At 32.4% G+C, this 23,455-nt stretch overlaps 1 protein-coding gene across 3 annotated transcripts in view; it reads left to right on the top strand.

Annotated features, from left to right (window-relative positions):
* VPS54 (VPS54 subunit of GARP complex) overlaps window positions 1-23,455 on the top strand; it is an 85,015-nt gene that overhangs the window by 40,441 nt on the left and 21,119 nt on the right. For all 3 annotated transcript variants that reach the window (XR_004326364.1, XM_032497658.1, XM_032497657.1), the window contains exons 8-16: window positions 3,314-3,440; window positions 4,404-4,511; window positions 5,946-6,001; window positions 7,801-7,897; window positions 14,222-14,562; window positions 18,193-18,322; window positions 18,943-19,124; window positions 19,719-19,831; window positions 22,578-22,641. Coding sequence is in view for 2 of the 3 variants with exons in the window: in XM_032497658.1 (XP_032353549.1) it covers window positions 3,314-3,440; window positions 4,404-4,511; window positions 5,946-6,001; window positions 7,801-7,897; window positions 14,222-14,562; window positions 18,193-18,322; window positions 18,943-19,124; window positions 19,719-19,831; window positions 22,578-22,641 (1,218 nt within the window). In the remaining variant the exon portion in view is untranslated. The remainder of the gene's footprint in view (window positions 1-3,313; window positions 3,441-4,403; window positions 4,512-5,945; window positions 6,002-7,800; window positions 7,898-14,221; window positions 14,563-18,192; window positions 18,323-18,942; window positions 19,125-19,718; window positions 19,832-22,577; window positions 22,642-23,455) is intronic.

The following is a 23,455-nucleotide window of genomic DNA, read 5'->3' as shown; positions in this document are numbered from 1 at the left end:
CAAGTCCTTTTGATATAATTCTGTGAGTAGTCATTGATAGTTTTCTTACTTTGTGTAGGACAGGATATTCATTTTATACATTTTCTGCCCCAGATTTGTAAACTGCTGTTTCTCGAAGGAGCCCTAGTTTTTTTTAGTAGGAAATGGTATTTAGAAATTACAGTCTGGGTACCAGAGGTATTCCTTGCTACTGGATTGGTCATTATCTCTAGTCCTTTATAATGGTCAGAGTTAGAAAATGCTTTTCCCTTTTTAAAGAAAAAACATGAGTTTGTATTGGTAGTTCCAATTTAAATTCAGGACTATAGAGTTTTTACTTCTTCAGTTTATTTTATATATATGCATCTCCTTTCAAACAGACTGAAAACTGTGGTTCCTAATGACACCAACAAAATCACTCATTTGTTTTATCAGAACTAACAATATTGTTACTACAAACACCTAGGATTTCTTTTCTTTTTCTTAAGGTATATCCCTTGTGGGATGAAAGAATAAATTACAATGTCTTAAAAGTCACTGGAAATAATTCCTCTTTGTGGAATTAGATCTGCCACTAATTTGATACATAGTTAAATTCATTTGTTTCATTTGCTTTTGATTTTTAAGGATTGAATCTTTTTTAAAGTAATGTTATTTTACAACTATGTTAAATAGTTAACATGATTCTAAAGTCAAATATATGAAAACTAAAGATATTCAGAGAAATTTAACTCCTGTCTTGATTCAGATCCTCTCTACCTATACCTATAAGTCACCATTTTAAAAAGTTTTAGTTTATATTTATTATTCATCTCTCTGTTATTCATTTTAAATAAGCATTAGCATACTGTATATACTTTTCTCCACGTTGCTGTTTTTATGTTACAGTATATCCTGTAGGTCACACTATAATATGCATTCTCAATTGGGGATATCACCCCAAAGGGGAAACAATTGGGAAGGGTTGAAAAAAATCTTGAATTTTACAGTGGTTTGTGGCCCTCCAAAGGGCCATGGTACATAAATAGGTATATAGTGTATCTGTGATATTAAAACTTCATGGGAAGGTGATTAGGAACAAATATGTCTAAAAAGACTTTTGGGGGGCAGTAATGAAAAACAGGTTGAGAAACTGCTCTGTAGCAGTCTTGGTATTCCTCAATTCTTTGAAAAGTGTATAGGGTCTATTATGATATATTTAACTGGCCTTCTATTGATCAGCATTGGGTTGTTTCCCATTTCTTTGCAGTTACCAACAGTGCTGCAATGAATGTATGTTATTTTGTATTTTTACCAGAGTATCTTTGAGACAGATTCTGACAAGTGAGATTCCTAGGTCAAATGCTAATTGCCTATGTCATTTTGCTAGACACTGCCAAATTCCCCTTAAGGCAGTGTTTTAGTTTGTAACAGTGGATATGTTCTGAATTAGTTTATTATGAGATGTTGATGCCATTTATGAGATCCTTATTATGTCTTCTAATTAGCTTTAAGAAATATAATTTTCATATTATAAAATGCAAATTTATATATTATTTCACTTATGAGTTTTTTTCAAAATTATCGCTACACTACTTGACATACGTTGTTTATAAAAGAACAATGGATCTGTCTAAAAGTCACATGGTTTAAATTACTTTTTTTTTAATGTACTATATTTAGTCTTAGTAAAGACAGTCGCTGACATTAAGGATTTGTTTTTCAAGTAAATGAAGTATGAAATTTTTAAGTGTTTTTTTGCTTAATTATAAATGTTTTAAGTTTAGTAAAATATAATATAAATATTAAAATATAAATGTCTTTATGTTGCCCCCAAAGATAGAGCTTTAAAAATTTTTTTATACTGAGGTATAGATAAACGTATTTCCCATTGGTCTATTTCACTTAATTTTTGAGCCAACTAGATTACCCAGGTTTTTTCAACCCATTGGTTTTATGAAGCTATTAGATTGTGTGGCAAAAATCCCTTTGTATATGAAGGTATTCATCCATAGTGCCCATCAGAGCAAGGACTATCTATGTGTGGCCATTCTTGTCATTTGGACAGTAGATGCTTTTTCTAGGGAAAAGGTTCCAAATCCCTTTAGTAGTAATACTTGCCTTTGCCATCCCCACAACTCTTCCCAAATTAGAGTCCTTCTCACTTTAACTTCTAAGACCTGCAAATATTAAAGAGGTAGATTAAAAAGGAACATTATATTCTATGAGAAAAAAGTTTCCATGGATAGATTGTAGCTCAGTATTTTTATATTTTTGGTCTTGTGTTCTAATGGCTTTCAGTTTAATGACCTGAGGGCTATTGCACACTAACTCAAACTCATGACAGAGATTCAATTGATTCAGTCTCTCCCTGTAGTCCTTCAGATGGTTTTATGTACCCAGAACAGATACAAATAGTAAGTGTTTATATTTATGAATAAATGAATGGTGGCTAGGGAGCTACTGGCATTTATATAAAGAAAATGGTTAATGAGGAAAGAACTTATAGTATCTGAATATTTTTTTCTGTGAAAAGCAGACTGAAAAACAGTCATGAAATTTCTAGAACCAGATTTTCTACAGCACATTTAACTGTTTATTTTATACATAGTGTATATCTGTTAATCCTATTCTCCTCATTTATTCCCCTCCTCTTTCCCCTTTAGTAACCATAGGTTTGTTTTCCATGTCTATGAGTCTGTTTCTGTTTTGTAAATGAGTCCATTTGTATTCTTTTTCAGACTCCACATACAAGTGATATATAATGTTTGTCTTTCTCTGACTTCACTTAGAATGATAATCTATAAGTCCATTCATGTAACTGCACATTTCACTCTTTTTATGGCTGAGTAATATTCCATCAGCTCTGTGTGTGTGTGTGTGTGTGTGTGTGTGTGTGTGTGTGTGTGTGTGTGTGTGTGTGTGTGTGTGATCACATCTTCTTTATCCATTCATCTGTTGATGAACATTTAGGTTGCTTTCATGTCTTAGCTGTTATAATAGTGCTGCTGTGAACATTGGGGTGCATGTATATTTTCAAATAAGAGTTTTTGTTTTTTCCAGATACATGCTCAGGAGTGGGATTGCTAGGTCATATGGAATTCTATTTTTAGTTTTTTTAAGGGACTTCCATACTGTTTTTCATAGTGTCTGCACCAATTTACATTCCCACCAGTAGTGTAGGAGGGTTCCCTTTTCTCTACCCCCTCTCCAGCATTTATTATTTGTAGACTATTTGATGATAGCCATTCTGACCAGTGTGAGGTGATACTTCATTATAGTTTTGATTTGCATTTCTCTAATATAAATTTGGGTTTTTAATAAATATGGGTAATATTTTTCTCTTTCTTTGTAGGCATTTGGGATCACAGCTTTGTGAATTAGAAAAATTGATAGATAAAATGATGATTGCAGAGTTTTCTACTTATTCTCACAGTGACTTAAATAGACCATTGGAAGATGACTGTCAAATTTTAGAAGAGGTATGTCTTTTGAACTATGGGATGAAATTGATGTCATTGCTTAATGTTAATTCCTAATAGTCTTGGTTTAGAACACATCCTTCTCAGGTTAGAGTGAGCAAAATTATCTTCAGTTTCAAGTTCTGTGAGACCTATGAAATCCTTCACAAAATACGTGACTTTAGGAAGCACCATAGTTGTTCATTATCCTGTGAAATTATAGAACCAATAATTTTATAGCTTAATTAGAAATTGGAGTTGAAGGTCTTTATATAGCTAACAAACTGAGTTCAAAATAAAGATATAGGCTGAATTAATGTCTGTCCATGCATATGCATGTACTGGGGTGTGTCTTTTATAGAAAGTGATCATTATTATATGGTAACTTTTCTGTCATTTGCATTCACTGTGCACCTATTATGAACATGTTTTATGTATAGGCATATACAAATACATCATACTTGGTAACTTATCTGTTAACTTCTCAAGGCTGGTTACTCCCAATAACTAGTAAAGAATCCAAAAAGCCCTGATAGCAGCTTAAGTAGTTAAGGAGATTTTTATAAATGTTAGCAGTTAATTCCGCACGAACAGTCTAGGTAATCATTCCAGTCCTTTAGACCCGTAGATAAAAAAAGCACAGGAATCATGGAGTGTTTATTGGTCATCAGGGTTTGAGAAGAAGACTTTCTACCTGTTTGTTGAAGCTAGGCCAAAATATATTGTTTTGCCTCCAAACCAGCATCATTTGATCCACTGTAATAGAATAGGATTTACCTGTTTTAGAATACTGACTTCAAAAATCTGATGACAAAATTGCTGTAGAAAGGGATTTTTTCAGCTTCTAGAAAATACTATATGCAGGATAGAGATCTGAGGATCAATAAATCAATAAAATCCTTGATGTTGATTTTTTTTCTACCTCTAAGTGGTTTTATTTTATATTAATATGTGACATTATATACTCTTCTCTTATTTTAATAGGAAAGACTAGTGTCACTTGTATTTGGACTTTTAAAACAAAGAAAACTTAATTTTTTAGAAATATACAGTAAAGAAATGATTATTACAGCAAAGAACATCATTAAACAGGTAATTATACGTTGTTTATTTGATACATTTTAGTCTGGAATCTTTTGTGAAATTTATTTTTACATGATCCTAGTAATAATATATACAGTATAATAGTAATATTTTCTCATTTATTTAAAAATTTTAAATATAGAAAGAAGAAAGACAAATATAGCCCTACCAGTCAAAAGATTATCACTTTAAGAATATTTGAGTCTTAGTTGTTACTGGTGTTTTTCATTGATGCTATCATACTGTATATATAATTTTGAATTGTACATATATTTCAGTTTGAATCATAAAGTAAGCATTTTCTCATAAAGCCTTCAGCAACATCATTTTTGATGGTTGTATAAAATTCCATCAACATTATGGTATTTAAACCTGTTTAACCTTTCTTCTATGTTGAATGTGTACCTTTTTCAAACACTGACTAAACCATTGTATTTTAAAATTGTTACAACCACTCAAAAATTGTTGGTAACTAACACTAAATATACACATATGTTATGTCTCAGCAATTCTACTTCTAGATAATTTACCCATCAGACATGCATACATAAACTACCAAAGACAGCACAATAATTTCATGACAGTACTATTTATAGTAAAAAAAAAAAACAAACAAAAAACTGGAAAAACCAAATTCTATCAGTAGAAAAGATAAGTAGAATTATAACATAAGTATACAATTGAAAACTATACAGGAATGAGAATAAATAAATTACATGGAACAACATGAATGTTCACATACATAATGTGAAATCGAAGAAACCAGGCACAACGGAATACTCACTGTATGATTCCACTTACCTAGCATTCAATTAGAAACAAAATTAATCTATGGTATTAGAAATCAGGATAGCAATGTCTTTTGGGAGGAAGTAGTGACTAGGAGGGGAGCAGGAGAGGGACTTACTGGCTATGTTCAGTTTCATAATCTGAATTCTAGTTACATAGGTAAACTCCATTTTAAAAAAAAAATTGAGTTATTTTTATAAACATAATTTGTACAGTTTTCTGTATGTTATACTTTTAAACAGTTTTTAAATACTGCTGTGTTTTAATTCCCGGACTTCTCCTGAAGTCTGAGCTTTTTTTTTTTCAACTTTAAACTGTTGTATGAATTTTTTTGGAATTTTATTGTGGAGTTTTATTGTTCCTAAGTATTACAGTTCTTTGGGAGTTTTGTGTATGTTTATGATTTTGAACAGTTTTAAATAGTAGGGGATTTTAGTTAATACAGTTCAAACATACTCTGGAATAATTGTTTAATAGAGTAAGGGTAATGCTGCAGTTTTTTAAATACCTTGAGATGTAAGAGACACAAGAGAAGTTTGGTAAAATGATTATCATAGTCATTGAGGCCCTCATTAGTATACAAATGAACATTGTAGTACTTAGAATCCTAAAGACATTAATCAGATTGTTTTTTTTTTCCCTCAAATTTTGCAGTGTGTGATAAATAAAGTTTCACAAATAGAAGAAATAGACACAGAGGCTGTTGTAAAGTAAGTATAAATATTAAGTTGGGTTTATCAGAGAAAAGACGACACAGAGTAATCTAAGGAGGATTTAGTTAAGGAACGGTTTCCTATGGTATGGGCAGAGTGTAGCAAAATCACAGGTGATAGTGCAGGAACTTTTAGGGACAAGGAAAGAAAGCAGGAAATAGAATTCAGAAGGAGAAAAAGACATAGTAGTTGAAAAAAAAAAGTCTTGTAGTAGTTGAAGTGAACTTCAGTGGAACCGGGCAGTCGTTCTAAAGTAACCCCTCAGGGAGGGGGATGAAACTATTAGCAGCTTTCCTCCTTTTAATCTTTGCAGCCTCCTCATTGGCCAAACCAAGCAGCTCATCCTCCCAGGGCAGAGAGAAGGTGGAGAGGATATAGTGCAGACATGGAGGCTGGAAATTGAAGAGGAATAGCAGTGTTAAATTTAAATTATTTAGCTATATAATTAAAACCCAGTTTCTAGTTGGCTTTGAGAAGTTTGGGTACATGATTTTGAATTGCCCATGTATGTAATATTTTGTTTTCACCCTTCTTTTGAAAAGAACAGTGATAAATATTTTATGACTGTGAATTACTCATTCATATAGATATCTAAACTTCATTAACTGACCTAAGAAATAGCAATATGGACAACTGTGAAACTTCTCTGGGCCAGACTCACAAAATGAGGATTGTGGAGTTTTAGTTTCCACACTGTTACCTAGTGAAAACTCAAGTTTCAGAATTAGCTGAAGCAATCCTAATAATGCAGAGATCACTAGTAGATGGAAAAAATAAGTTTGGGGGACTTTGCTAAAAGCCCTCTGAACAGGAAGAGTCAGTTATTTAAAAATTTTCTTCCCTAGGGAATTTTCTCAAATTAAATAGGGAACGTCCTGTATCCGTAGTATGTAAGAGCATCTTTTGAGAATAAAATCCTAGCTCTAGCAACATTAATTAAAAATTTAGAGTAAGAAGTCTGTAATACTATAAAATATCTTTATGTAATTCCATTCTACATTAATTTTTATCTTAAAATTGTTGATTTATATTAGCTATAAAAATATTGGCTATTCTGCATTGTACAAATATACTATTTAGTATGTATATAATATATACTAGGTGTATATTATTCTAATACAATGTTGGTTAATACATAGCACCTTTTTATGCACTGTGCATTGTTCTGAGTACTTCTTACTACTCGGTTAATATTCACAGCAACCATGTAAGGTAGGTTTTTATCACTTTTCCCATTTAAGATGAGAAAATTAGAACATGGAGGGGTTAAATCACTTGCCCACAGTCATACAACTAGTAAGTCTCAGGGCTGGAACTTGAACCAAGGCAATGTGGCTCAAGAACCCATGCTCTTAGCCACTCTGCTATATTATCCTTCACATATAGAAAAGTACTTTTTAGTTTGTAGTTAGAAAAGTAGGTTATTAAATTTATTAAGGGAGATGTTATATTTTTATTTTTATTCCAGAATATATCTTCTCCACTTTTAACCAAAATTTGTTTATTTCTCTGTGGTTTTTCATCTAACAGTCATGAAGCATGTTCACATGGACTTATTTACTGTGTGATAAGAGTCATAAGTCAGTATACTTGACTAGTCTTAGAGATGTTTAAACAAGAAGTTGTTTGGTAATTGACCTCTTCATCTTAATTTTACAGTTTTACTTAGGTATTTAGATTAAATTGCGTTTTATTCTTTTGTTACTACACAGTATTTAGTACAGTTTCCTCTAGTTTGTAGATATCATCATATTGGCCCAAAGACAATCATCATTTTTGTTTGAATTATTTTCTAGGCTTGCAGATCAGATGAGAATGTTGAATTTTCCTCAATGGTTTGATCTGCTAAAGGAAATTTTCTCTAAGTTTACAGTTTTCCTACAGAGAATTAAGGTAAGCGTATGTGATTATCAGTTAGTCCGGAGTATCCCTAAAATTAAGTCAACTTTCTGGATATGTAATAAACACACAGGATTAACTGATTATAAAGCAGAATTTCTTTGTTTTTGTAATTTTTCTAAAGGGGCTTGGTTTTAAATAAGACTTGGAGTGCTCCAGAGTATTTTGGTGCCTTTTTATAATTTTGGATGATTTAAAAAATATATAATGCTTATTTTGCTTTAAGTATTGTACAATAATATTTCCTCTTGTGCTTTTGTGATGCTTGAATGTCTCTAGATTATTTTAGAGGTACAATATTGTGAAGCACTAAAAAATCTGTCCCTAACCACTTAATTTTTCTAGAAACTTAACATTGATATAATGGTGTTTTTAGCATATAGTTCGCATTTAAATTACTCTAGTAATGTTCTTTATTGCAAGTTTTTATTTCATTTTTCAATTTGGGATCCAATCAAGTATCATGCATTATGTTTAATTCTTTTACCTCTTTGGTCAAACCACTTAATTTTAAGTCAGTCATTGTAGGGAAAAGAACACATGACACATACCATTTTTCAGAAGAAAGATGTCACAGACTCTAATTCATGTTGGTTGGGATTACCAGCATGTCATAACTGTGTTTTAATAAGATAGTCATTAGGAATTACTGAGTGTAACAGGCTGTTTGTGAAATTTGATATTCTTTGAAATATCAGTATTGTGCTGTATGTTATAGTTAAGATCCCTGGCATCTTGAGTATCTTGTTAAAAATGGTCTGGAGGACTTTGGTACTTATCTATGATGTGAATTCCTTACTGACATTGGGGTGATGCTCTAAATCATATATATAAGCTTTTCAGTCAGAGTGGGAAAAGTTTTATGAAAGATGATCCACTGTACTTAATTTAGACTGCTACCAAAATGTTGATCTTATCCGTTGATAGTGATGGGTAGCAAACCTGTGTCTGTGAATTGCTTAATAACTAGCATATTTTCACTTTTTTAAAATATTCCCACCATCACCTTATCACACACACATTTTTATTATTGCATGTCTGGGTGTATAGAATTCCTACATTGCCTAGTTAGCATTGGCCAACTTTTTGCCAGTAATTTTTAAAGTAACTATTCCACTTTCAGGTTCTATATTAGTTAAACTAAGCCAAATTATTATCTGACGTATGTACAGTATGGGAACAGTGATTTTTCATAATTGTAGCTTCTCCTTTTCACATTTAGGCCACTTAAACTAATACAGTTGTAAAACATCTTTGAAGATAATGATAACCTTTAAATAGAAAGAGAAAAAACTTGGAAAAAGTTTGTGATTCTATAAGGGTATGATTTCACTGAAAAATAATGATAATTACAAGCTGTTCATTTTTAATGAAGAATTTTTAAATACTACAAATTGGAAAGAACCTAAATGTCTAACAGTAGAGGAATGGTGAAATAAGTTATGCCTGGTATATTCATTATCATGGAATATCATATAGGCAAAGGTTTTTACTGTTTGAAGAAAATGCATACATTATAACATTAAGTGAAAAAGCAAGACAGAGACCTATTTATGTAGTATGATCTTAGCTATGTTGAAAAGATTTTTTTTATCTCTTCACCTTTCTAGACCAGGGAGACAGCTTGTCTTTGTGGTGGTTATCTTTATGTGGTAGGATTATGTATAATTTAAATTTGTTACTCATTTTTTTCTGTTTTTCCTAAATTTTCTACAAAGAGAGGTAATACTTTTTAGTCAGAAAAGGTTGTTTTGTTTTTTATAATAGTGTTTCCTATGTTACAGGAATAAACTATTTGAAGCTCTTTATTTAATTTACTGGGTTATTCATTTACTATTCTACATTCTTGTATTTATTTCTCAAAAACAAAGGATATTCTGTATGTCATTTTAGTTATAAAGTAAATTATATTTCTTAAAAGAAATTAAATCTTAAAGTTTTAGCCAGAATATTTCAGTAATATTTTTAGTGTAAATAGAGAAAAAAATTAAAAGTTGGGGGCTTGAAAACTTCATATTTGAATAATTATTAATGACTTAAGGATTCATTGCTATTAACCATATTTTTAAAATATTTTTATTGTGGTAAAATATTGCTAACATAAAATTTATTACCTTAACTATTTTAATTGTACAGTTCAGTGGCATTAAGTACATTCACATTGTGATACTGTCACCACCATCCATCTGCAGAGCCGTCTTCATCTTATAAAACTGAAACTCTGTACCTGTTAAACAATAAGTTCCCATTTCCTCCTTCTTCCAGTCACTGGCAACCACAATTCTTTTCTGCCTCTGTTAGTTTGACTACTCTAGGTTCCTTCTATAAGTGCAATTATATAGTATTTGTCCTTTGTGACGGGCTTATTTCTTTTGCCTAATGTGCTCAAGGTTTATCCATGTTGTAGCATAGGTCAGAATTTCATTCCTTTATAAGGCTGAATAATATTCCATTATATGTATAGTCTATGTTTTGTTCATCCATTCATCTGTTAGTGAACACAGCTAGTTTCCACCTTTTGGCTAGTGTGAATAATGTTTCTATGAACTTACATATGCAAATATATCTTAGCTGCTTTCAGTTCTTTTGGGTACATATCCAGAAGTGGAATTGCTAGATTATATGGTAATTCTGTTTCTAATTTTTTAAAACAGAAAAAAAATGTTTTCCATTACAACTGCACAATTTTACATTCCCACCACAAGTGCACAAGGGTAACAGTTTCTCCACATCCTTGGTGACACGTGTTATTCCTCTTGTTAGTTTTAGTTTTTGTTTTTTTGTTTTGTTTTGTTTTGTTTTTTGATAGCAGCCATCCTAATGTGTGTGAGGTGGTATCTCATTTTGGTTTTAATTTACATTTTTCTGATGTTTAGTGATGTTGAGCATCTGTTCATGGCTTATTGGCCATTTGTATGTCTTCTTTGGAGAAATATCTTTTTTGCCCATTTTTTTTTACCAGATTTTTTTTGCTGATGTTGAGTTGTAGGAGTTCTTTAAATATTCTGGCTATTAACTTCTTATGAGATATATGATTTGCAAATATTTTCTCCCATTACCGTTTCACTCTGTTGATTTGTGTTCTTTGATGCACAGAAGTTTTAAATTTTGATGTAGTTCATTTTATCTGTTTTGTTGCCCATGCTTTCTGTATCATATCCTAGAAATCATTGCTAAATCCAATGTCATGAAGCTTTTCCCCTGTTTTCTTCTAAAAGCTTTATAGTTTTAGGTTTTACTTTTAGGTCTTTTATCTATTTTGAGTAAATGCTTCTATATAGTATAAAGTAAGGATCCAACTACATTCTTTTGCATGTGGATAAGAATGGAAAAGAATTTCCCAGCATCATTTGTTGAAGACTGTCCTTTCCCTATTGAATGGTCTTGCACCCTTGTCTAAAATCATTTGACTGTATATGTGAAGGTTTATTTCTGGGTTCTTTATTCTGTCCCTTTTGTCTGTATGTCTGTGTTTATGCCAGTACCACACTATTTTGATAACTGTAGCTTTCTAGTACGTTTTGAAATAAAAAAGTATGTTACCTCTAACTTTATTCTTTTTTACTGTTAATTGTGTATTTTGAATTTTTATTAGAATTCTTGTTTGTTTTTATACCCCAAAGATAAGGCTGATTTGTATAACTAAAAAAGAAAATAATTCTTAAATGCAGCTTACATCCTTTTCAAGAAATTTTTAGCTCTTAAGTTTTCATTTTGTTATGTGGATAAATAATTCTAGTCTGTCATTTTAGAGACTTACCAATATGGTTACCAGATTATTTCATTCACTGTTCTCAAGACTGGAAAAATTTATTTGGTTTTTAGCTGTTCCAGTCTTGAAACATGAACTTGACTATAAACTGCTTTATTAGGTAAGCTTAGAAAGTAAATCATGTACCTACTGTTGAATCTATTATATATTGTGAAGTCCTCTGGCATCCTTAAACAAGAATGGCTCTGGACTTGGAAAAGAATAATCAGCAAACCTTTAAAACTGTAGGTATTGTGTAAACAGTGAAGAAGAACCTCTAAGAGAGCACCTAATAATACACTGTATATGGAAACTTTATTGTATTGGCTAAGGTGGTGTCAGTTAAAAGGGCCAAAATATTCATATCAAATAATTTAAACAATAAAAGAAATGTATTGACTTGGGGAACTTGAAGTAGTCCAAAATGAGGTTAGTCTTCAGTCATGGTGTGGTCTTTGTTTTCTAGCTTAGTTTCTCTGTTTAATTCACTTCTACCTTCCTTTGTTGGCTTCATCTTTGGAGTAGCTAATCTAATTGTAGCAAAAGGCTGTACATAACAGTTTCAGATCTTCCATATTTGTGTACCATACTGCCTAGAACAAGATTTTTTTCTTCTTCAGTCATCAAATGAAATCCTTGGCTTTAATCCACTGGGCTAAGTTAGGTCACATACGCAGTTACTTTGACCAGGAAAATGCCATGCACTGATTGGTTTGGGTCTGGATTATCTTCTCATCTCTGAACTAATCATACGGCAAGGAGATTGGGTATACTGAATAGCCTATTCAGACTGACACCTAAAGCTGAAAGGGAGACTCAGTTTTGCAGGGTTGTATTCCTGTGTGGGAGATGCAGAATAGATGTTGAGAGAAAGAACTTGTCTATCATGTCCAAAGATCATGACCATGTTTTATTAAAAAAAAAATTTAAGAAAGAAAATCATCAAGACAGGAGCAATAAGGAAGAAGAAAGGCAAAATGAAGATGGGGGAAATAGCACGTCAAAGATTAAGACAGTGAGGATTAAAAGCATCAGTGATGAAAACAGGGTCCTCCTGTATAGCATAGGGAGCTTTGTTCAATATCTTGTAGTAACCTATAATGAAAAAGAATATATGTATAACTGAATCACTATGCTTGTACACCAGCAACTAACACAACATTGTAAATCAACTATACATCAATTAAAAAAGAAAGAAAGAAAAAGCAGTGGTGGAGTGTAGCAAGTAGCAAGTTTGTGACAATAGAGAAGTTACTGATCAATGGAGGGAAAAAAAAAAAGCAGTATCCAAAGACACTTGAAGGCACAGAGCCTCTACTGTATACTGTATCAGTATATCAGGCTATTGTATCATTTAGAGTGCTTTTAGTTCCAACTAACAGGAAACAACAGTCAGAGCATTTTAAACAATTAAGGGGATTTATTATCTCAGATACTGAAAAATAACCAGAAGTAAGTTAGCTTTTAGGTGCTTGATAGAGAAGGTTAATGATGTTATCAAGCCTTGGTTTTGTTTCTCTGCATTTCTCTCAGTCTGTCTTCTTTAGCTTTAAGCTCAGTTGGTTCCATGTGCTGATTGGACTAGTTTAGACCCTTATCCTATCTTTGGAGACCTACAATTGGAGACCGTTTCCCTAGAACCATGTAGTTCCTAAACAGAGACCAAGGGTTTTGAGAAAGGGGCAACAAATTGTGAACATGCATCCAGGAATGTTAAAGTTGGAATGCAGCCCTTATTTCTTAGTAGTCCATAAAGACATTGATTTACATAAATTTACTCTTAGTTCATCTAGCTTTCAGTATTTATTAAGTACCTCCTACATGCCGGCAGTTTACTGTGCTAGGTAGTAGGATGCAGTATCTCATGGAGCTAACATTGTAGTGGAAGGAGACCTAGAATTAAAAAAAACTAAAAGTTAGTGATAACTGTTACTTTTTAAAAACTGTGTCTTGGGTAGAGTTGCTGGGAGAGGTCAGAGAAGGCCTCTTTGAGGAAGTGACATTTGTGCAAGAACATGAGTGATGAGAAGGAAACATGTAAGATGAAAAGCATTCCAGGCAGAGGGAACAGCAAAGACACTGAGATGGGAAGAGTAGAATTTAGAATAGAAAGAGAACTAGAATGTCTGGAGAGCAGTGAATAAGTGAGAAAAGGTGTGAGATGAGGAGAGAGATATATATAAGGGTAGACATGGTAAGGAATACAATTTTTTTTCTTTTAAGCAAGCGCATCATTGAATATGATCCTCTGACAGGCAAGTTTTATTACGTTTAGTGTAACCTACTTAGGAGACTAGAGAGCTAAGCATTATATTTTAGAAGGATTTCCGTTTACAAAATTAAAGTACAGAACCCTTTGCCTCAGCTTTAGGGAACCCATATCTCTTGAGCAATTCTTTTTCACAAGTCACCTTTACTGTGTAATGAAAGTTAGGTAGAAATTATGATATGCATGACCTTGACTCTATTGTGAGATGTTCAAAAGTACATACCCAGAATTAACTTTTGGAAACTTGTAAGTATAAAAGATTTTAAATCCTTTAAAAATGTATCCTGCTTTCTTGTAGGCAACTTTAAATATCATTCACAGTGTTGTTCTCTCAGTTCTTGACAAAAACCAAAGGACTAGAGAATTGGAGGAGATTTCACAACAGAAGAATACTGCAAAAGATAATTCACTGGACACAGAGGTGGCTTATTTAATCCATGAAGGCATGTTTATAAGTGACGCATTCAGTGAGAGTGAATTAACACCTATAGCAATTGACACCGCCTCTCAAAGAAATGCATCTCCAAATAGTGAGCCCTGCAGTAGTGATTCAGTATCTGAACCAGAATGTACTACTGATTCTTCATCCAGCAAAGAGCAGACATCATCATCTGTTACTCCAGGAGGTGTGGATATTATGTGAGTATGGTGGCTGCTGCCAAGTTAAGATTTTTGAGTCATCTTATTGATGGTTTCAGTAATATTGATTAGTTTATTGAAAAAACATGTAAACTTTGGTCTTGGAATTTAACAAAAATAAATTAATTTTCTGAAGCATGTATCTTTTTGAAAATATATGGAAGGTAAGGAGGTGAGCATTGGAAGTAATTGAGAATTTGTAAAATTTTAAGGCTAGAAAGGAGCCATTTAATTAAATACCCCAATTCAGAGATGTAATTTAAAGTCATTAGTGGCAGAACTTGTCTTGAAACTCAGGTCAGTATTACCATAATTATGTTTCTTTCTTTTACTGTTACCTTTGTATTTTGTATATGCAGTGAAGGTCTTTTTGATTTAGTAATTTTCAGTTTTTCAGAGATACAAATTTCCAACTGGATCACACTATCTTTTTAAACATTACTATTTTAAACTTATTATTTTGAAATAGTTTCAAATTTACAGAAAGGTTGCTGGAATAGTACAAAAAAACTCATGTATCTTCACCTTGATTATCCAGTTAACAGTTTACCACATTGCCCCCTTTCACCCTCCCTCCCTCCCTCTCTCTCTTGCTCTCTCTTTTCTTTGTCTCTCATGTTAACATTTTTTCTGAATTATTTGACAATAGGTTGCATACTTTAATGTCCCAGATACTTCAGTCTTTGTTTCCTAAATACAATAACATTTTCTTAAATTACAGTACATATGATAATTTTTTAATTGGAGAACTTACCTTTTATTCTTCTTCCAGGATGCCTTGGATATTTTGCAAATCCATATACATTTTAGATTTGTTAGTTCTCTGTTGCCTTCACATTAGTTTGTTCATGTTTTATCCTTTTTTTTTTAAAGAGCACAATCCAGAATTTACATTACCACATCCTAGTGGCTAGAATATTATCACATGACTATATCTAGCTTGAGAGGCTTGCGAAAATAGAGTCTATAGCTTGTTGGCTATTTTATAGCTAAAACTATTGTGGCAGAAGAGAGAAAAGACATTGAAAGATAGCTAGAAGTCTGTCATACCATGTAAGATTCCTTTAAATTAAATGCAGTCTCATAGTTCTTCTCTCTCACCTTTCACCTCCACTGCAACTCACTATACACTTTGGAGCTTCTCTGGCTTTCCCCAGTGATATGCTCCCACAGCATGATAAACAGGTTCTGTGGGTGGTTCCTTCTATGTTTCATAGGCACATAAATGTCTGGGAACCACCCGGTCCAAAGGGGCAATAGATTGACTGAGGTATATTTATACAGGTGACCTCTAACTTGTTATTCTCACAAAGGCTCTGGCTGTTCTTTCTTCAAGTGTTTGTCAGTATATAGTTGTGTCACAGATACAGCATATGTGGAATTGATTTTTGGGTTTTTATCTTTGTTAATGGTAGATTTTCCTTATTTTCTTAACATTGTCAAAATAATCTACAATTTTATAAGTTTATTACAATGCAGATATGAGCACAAAAGAGTAAATAATTTCCCAGGTAGGAAATGGGAAAGGATTAGAAATGGAATGGAAAGGACTAGAAATCTTTTTGGGTTTAAAAAAAATTTAAACTGTGGTTAGAAAAAAAACCTATATCTATATCTATGTATATATGTATATTTACTTCAGACTCTGACTGAATGTTATATATATATAACATTTACCATCTTAGCCATTTCTAAGTGCACAGCCCAGTAGTGGTAAATATATTCACATTGTTCTACAGCCAATCTGTAGATCTTTTTCTTCTTGTAAACCTGAAACCCTTGCACATTAAGCAGTGAGTCCCCATTTCCTCCCCCACCAATCCCCTGGGAATCAGCCTTCTCGTGAGTTCAACTACTCTAAGTACTTCATATAAGTAGAAACATACAGTATTTGTCCTAATTGTCCTGTCTTGTTTCACTTAGCATAATGTCTTTAAGGTTCATCTATGTTGCATAATGTGTCAAAATTTTCTTTCTTTTAAAGGTTGAATAATATTCCATTGTATGTATGTATATTCCATGCACATTTCATCCATTTATCTGTCAGTTTGTTTCCTTCCATCTCTTGACCAATGTGAATAGTGCTACTAGGAACATGGCTGTGCAAGTAACTCTTTGAGATCCTGCTTTCAATTCTTCTGTGTAGAATTGCTGGATCATGTTTTGAGGTTTTGTTTTTTCTATTAACATAAAAAAGATCCAATTAGACTTGAATTTTAAAAATCTTTTTAAAAAGTGAAATCACAAATAATGAAGTAAACATTTCTTTTAGAAAACCAAACTTAACTAGCTTTTTGTATTGTCACCTTACTTTTTTAAAGACTCAAGTTTTTCTTGTTTGCTATTTTCTGTTTCTGCCTTTGTGAATTAGTAGCATATTGGAAAGAGTTCCAAATTCTTAATCATTCTTTTACATGGGGGCAAATTTTAGAAATCCTTCAGAAAATAAAATTTTATTTCAGTTGTAAATTTGAACTTTGAAATTTAAGCAGTTTTGTGGGAGCTGGTATTGAAATAGTACTTGGACTGTTTATATAGAAGTAAATGTTGGATTAGAGGAAGCTTAGCAGGTTAGAAGTAGAATTAGACTAATTCTTGGTTCTAGTCCCACCCTCTTAACCTTATGACCTTCGATAAGTCACTTAAAATTTGAATATTCAGTATCCTCATCTGTAAAGTAGAAATTTATCTATCTGCCTCAGAGTGTGAGAACCAAGCAAGACACTGTTTGAGAGTATTTTAAGAATATTAATCCCTCTATTATTTTAAAGTGCTAGTAAGTAAATTTAATAATTTTGAAGGGTAGCAGGTAATAACTTTCTTTAATACCATAACCCAGTTGGAGTAGTGGTTTGTGTCAAAGCAGTATACATTAGAACCTCTTTGTAATATCTTTGAGAATTATTTTATTTCAACTGAAAGGGAGAAAAATTATGCTAAGGCAGTTTACTTGGTTCATGATAACACCAGACTGAATTTTTGGTACAGAATCAGTGGTCTTTATGTATACCTTGGGGGAAAATGTATAAAAAGCAGAAAGTCTTAACTTTCTTCCTCAAAATTGGAAAAAAATGCATTATATTTTGTGCATACTTCTATTTGATTGTTAAGTTCCTTAAGGGCAGCAACCTATTATATCCCTCCAGTGCCTCACAAACCAGTAAATGCTCAGGAAATATTAGTTCAGTTGAACTGACTATTAATAGTCATTCATAATTATAAGTAAAAAGAGGAGCTGTTTATTTCTTCCATTTCTTCCGTCTTCTTCCTTGCACTGTGCCATCCTAGGCACTTGTGGACAAGCCACCACAGCTACTACCTTGTACCTAATGAGAATTTGTTTTGCTATCATTTTTGTAGAATTTCCAGTCAGAGTCTGAAGTAAGTATTAAAAATACTATAGCAGAGAGAGAAAATTATTCTTACATGATATTAGGGTAAAATACATTTGTATTATCTGAGCTTGTTTATGTGATACTCCATCACACACACACAAAAAAGTATGTGATACATGACACAATTTCCCTCAAATGTGAATTTTACAGCTTTTTGTTTCTTATTGATGTATCACGTGTGGAGAACAATGTGTTTACAACTTTCCTTGCCTTAATCTCTTTTTATCATTTTCAGGGTCAATGAAGACATGAAATTAACTGACTTAGAGCTAGGAAAGCTGGCAAATAATATCCAGGAGTTATTATATAGTGCCTCAGATATATGCCATGATCGAGCCGTCAAATTTCTCATGTCAAGAGCAAAGGTTAGTTGTTTTGATAAACTTTAGACATTTTACACATAGTATACTTATTTTGAAGATCTAGAATATATCCTTACTTGTGTCCTTGTTTTGCATAATGCATGTTGTATTTTTAACACTTAATAAAGTACTAGTGTTGTCTGCTAGGGAGCTGTTGAAATGTAAAATAATGCAAATAAAAGAAATATGAAAACTTAAGCACTGTTTTCAAATAAATGATTAGAAGATTTGTTTTGAACTATAATTCCTTAATAATTAATTTGAAATTAATTTGTTGTTTTAGATACATATATGTGTATAATTAGCCAAATAATTTATTAATAAAATTAGTTGTACTCTAATACTGTGAAAATTATATAGTATGACCTGAATTTATTTGAGCTACTGTGTTATAAAAGGATCAGAATAAAATTTAGACATCTTAAACTTTTTATGTTCCATTTCTGGGAATAAAGGAAATTTCATTAAAAGTGATTTTTAAAGAACTTTTAGGAATTAATTTATAACTGTTATAAAATAATGTAATTAATATTAATATTCGTTGAACTGAGTTGGTTTTATAGCTCATCCATATTTGGTGTTTTACTAACTCTCATGATTTTTGTGTTATCTTTAAAATTTAGGATGGTTTTCTTGAGAAGCTAAATTCTACAGAATTCATAACACTTTCCAGGTTAATGGAAACATTCATTTTAGACACCGAACAGATCTGTGGAAGAAAAAGCATGTCATTACTTGGAGCACTTCAGAGTCAAGCTAATAAATTTGTGAACAGGTTTCATGAAGAGAGAAAAACCAAGCTCAGGTATTTTTACCATGTCCATTCTATTCTTCCATTTTTTTCCTTTTCTTTACAAAGCAGTTATATTTAAAAGGGGAAACTTCATTGATTGGCCAACTAAAATCCCTGACAAATTTTTTTCTTTTTAATTGAAGATAGATTGTGGAATTAAAATCACATTTCTCGGCTTTTGAAAGTGGAGTTAGAATGTTTATTTCCATTAAAGTACTTTCAGGAAGATCCTAAGAGATTGACTTTCCTTTACCACTCAAAGTGAAGTTAACTATATTTCACCGCTCTTTCTTGATTAGGCTAAGAGACTAAGAATAGAAATATTTTCTGAAGGTATTCATAGCGTTTATAAGTGACTTCAATTTATTAAGATGTTCAGCATTTTTAAAAGTCTTACATAACAACAGCTAATGGCCATTACTGTTTAAAAACTCAACACCATAGGCTCTACCTGAATTTCACTAAGATGCATATAGTCTTTATTATTACTAAAATGTGTAACAAAAGTCTTATGTACTCACTCAGCTTTTTTTTCTCTTTTCAAACAAGGAGATGGTGTTGAAGTGTTATTAAAGTTTATCTTCCTTTCTTTTTACTTTTGAATAGCCTCCTCTTAGACAATGAGCGCTGGAAGCAAGCTGATGTTCCTGCAGAATTTCAGGATCTTGTTGATTCTATATCAGATGGAAAGATTGCTTTACCTGAAAAAAAATCAGGGGGTATGTGTATTCTTTCACACTCTTCAAATTTTATATTGTTTGTCTCTTTTGTAGGAATGCTTAATATTTCTTTAACTGACAATGCCTCTTGGAAAGCCTAGAACTAATACTCCAGCTTAGTTAATGAGTCATTGACTGGGAAAGTATCTGTGGTAATGTATAATAATAATTTCAGATATATATTGAGTGTTAATCATATGCCAGACACTGAACCAGGTGCTTTACATGCATTACTCCAGTTTCCCCTCACAACAACCTATGATAAAGATATTATTGTTATCTCATGTAACAGTGAGGAGGTAGGTATGAAGCTTCAAGGGGTTAAGGAATTTGGTACAAATGATGATCTGGGATTTGAAACCAAGTTTATAGTAATTTCATAGCTATTTTTTAAAACCGTATCATTTAGAGATGTATTCATTCGTTGAGCCCTAGTAAGCTTCTACTGTATGTCAGATATTGAGACATTAAATGAAAGTGTAATTTTTTACATAGAAATATTTTTAAATTGTGTACTTACATTTGCATAAAATGCAACTGCACTACAAAAGAAAGACTGAGTAAAATACAAATAGCAGTCACTCGTTTGACACTTGGAGATCATTTGCAATCTTAATAATTGGGTGGAGTGATAGAGTCAGATGGTAGTTCAGTGCTAAGTAATTTGAAAGATGAGGAAGGGTAGAGAATTATAAGCCTACTTTTTTTGAGCAAGTTTGGGGGCGAAGAGAAAGTGAGCGATGAAGTGGCAGCTAGAAATGTGAGAGAAATTAGAGAGATTATTACTTTTCAATTCATTCAGGGAATTGGGAGTTGAGAGAAGAGTTTTAAAGTAGGAGAAGCTAAGTTATATTTTTATGCTTAACAGAAAGAGGAAGAAGGTTCATTTAGGATAAGAGTGAGATAGAGTGATTGTGGGGCAGGGACCCTGGAATTGAATCCAGAGTCTAAAAGAAGGGCTACCTCTTCTACCACTGTAACGAGAGAAAGGGTTAAAGACAGGTGTAAAATAGAGTAATTCCATATAGGGCAGAGAGAGGAATTGTAGGAATTAAGTAAATTTCTGTTTTTTAGTGACCATTTTTAGCAGATAACAGGGTTGAGTGGTGGTCTCAATTTTTTACTTGATTGTATAATATCAAAGCAAAAGCGTTCAAGTAGCAAAGACTGAAAGAAAAATAAAACACTCTGATCACACTAAATCACAAGTTTAAAATTATGACTTATTACTTATTTTTCAAGCTACATTTGATTGACTTCCCACTGTGTGAGGTGCTGTGCTAGATGACTGAGACATGTTGTTTGTCCCTAGAGAGTTCACAGTCTTGAAGTCTGCTGTCATGCACACATTATAATTTTTGAATTAAGACAGTAACTATAAAGTGATTGAATTAACCATGTATTTTTTTCCTGCAGAGTGAACTATTTGTTTTCACTTCCTCTTTTAGGATACGGTCAGTAGGCGGTTTCTCTTATGAACCCTGCTTCTATCCCAACCGTTTGTTCTCCTCTGAGAAAGAAGAAAGTATATGTTATTAGAAGTTCATTAACATTTTACGAGTTCATACCAAGTTAACAATACTTGGTTATTATTCATTCATCCACTATCTATTTATTGAATACTTAGCTGGGCATTTAGGAAATGAAGTTAATAAATGGCAGTTAATATTAATTTAGTGCTTACTTGATGCTAGACAGTTTGTTCTAAGCACTTTACATTGTTGTCTCATTTACAGGTCCATGAGCTAGGCAGTGTTAGTATTTCCAGTTAACAAATCTGGAAACTGAGACATAAACTGTTAAGCAACTTGCCTAAGGTTACATAGCTAGGAGATGGTAGAGCTGGGATCCAAAATCAGGCAGATTGACTTTAGGGTCCTTTCTCTTAAGTACTATGCTAGGCTGCTTTTCTACAATACGAGAATTCGTTAAGACACAACCCCTGTCCTAAAAAACTTAATTTGACATACAGAGTGAATTGTGATTAGAAATTATATCATACTGAATTTCTTTGCTTGGAAGAAGTAGACATTTAATGCCTTAGAACAAACGGACTTGAAGCTTAGGAAAGCATGATGACTTGAACTTGCCCATGGTAATCTAATTAATTTGGCTGATTCAGAATAGTAATCCAGTCCACTGTTCTTTTTACCTCAACATGCTGAATTTTGTTTTATAATGATAAGAAATACATGCTGAAAATAAAATAACTTTTAGATTAAAATCTTGATAAGTAAATATATAATCTCTCTACGGAATTTAGAAGTTAATTTGTATTCTAAGAATTATAATAAAGAAAAGATAACCAGTTGAAATGCTAGTTCTGGCTTTCCAAACTAATAACATTTTTTTCCCTTTACTTCTCATCAATCATCTGCCATGTTCCAGACTTACAGGATAGCCAGTTTGTAATCTTTATCTCTTTCAGTAACAGCAATGCTGAAAGATAGATGTTATCCATGTTTAATGGATACAGATATTGAGATTCAAAGAAGTTAAATAATTGGCCCACAGTCATGCACCCAGTATTTGGCACTAGTGGACCTCAGATCCAAATTTCTCTGATTCCACATCCAATATACTTTATTTACTCTATACCATATTGTTTACCAAGAAGTAGATATTTATTTGCAGAAATGAAATAGTTTCGGGCCCTAAATTTAGGAACTCTGTTTTTTAATTTTTTTTTCTCCAGTATTATTTTCATCTTATACCCATGTCTCCCTTTATTTGCTTTACTTTCTAGCTACAGAAGAAAGGAAACCAGCTGAAGTTCTTATTGTTGAGGGACAACAGTATGCTGTTGTTGGGTGAGTGACACATTTTTCTTTATTAGTTGAATCAATTATTCAAAACATAAGTCTTCTAGTTACTTCTTGATGTGAATGGGAAATTTTGGATTAACAATTTTAAATCTTGCAAAGAACTTTAAAGAAATTTTATCGATGCTTTTTTATGTTCCTATATTTTGCAGTATTCTGTATCTATTAGGGGCTATACTGGCTTAACAAAAAAAGAGGTTGGTTGATTTATCTCATAACAAGAAACCTAAAGGTACGTAATCCTAGGGTGCTAGGGTGGCTCCCTTGATGTTATTAGCATCTGAAGCTCTTCTGTCTTTTTTTTTCCTGCAGTTTTTTTAGTGTGTAATATGCAGCATAGTAGTTGAAGTTGTGGTCTCTGGAGTCAGACTGCTTAGATTTGAATCTCAGCAGCTCTGTTATTTTGTGACCTTGGGCAATTTACTCTGTGTGCCTCAGTTCCCTTTTCTGTAAAACGAAATGCTGCAAATAGTACTACATTTAGAATTATTGTGAAATTAAGCAGGTAGTTCGTGTAAAGCATTTAGCATAGTTCTGGCACCTAATAAGAGGTTGATAGTTGTTGGTGGTTGTTTCCATTGTCATCATTTTCAGTGGTCTTTTACTCTCTTACCAGTAACAGTATAGAATTCAGTTGACTTAAGAAAAATATAAATTCCAGTGTTGTTTGCCTAGTACCATATGCCTTTTTATTAAATGGGTAGTTAAACTAATGTCTTCACATACTTCATAACACTTCATAGTTTAAGTATTTTCATATATATGATCTCATTTAATCTCTACAACCACACTGTGAAATAGA

This window comes from Camelus ferus, chromosome 15 (assembly GCF_009834535.1).
Source record: "Camelus ferus isolate YT-003-E chromosome 15, BCGSAC_Cfer_1.0, whole genome shotgun sequence".
NCBI lineage: Eukaryota > Metazoa > Chordata > Mammalia > Artiodactyla > Camelidae > Camelus > Camelus ferus.
The sequence above is the reverse complement of the archived record's forward strand: the minus strand, read 5'-3'. Positions and strand labels throughout refer to the sequence as shown.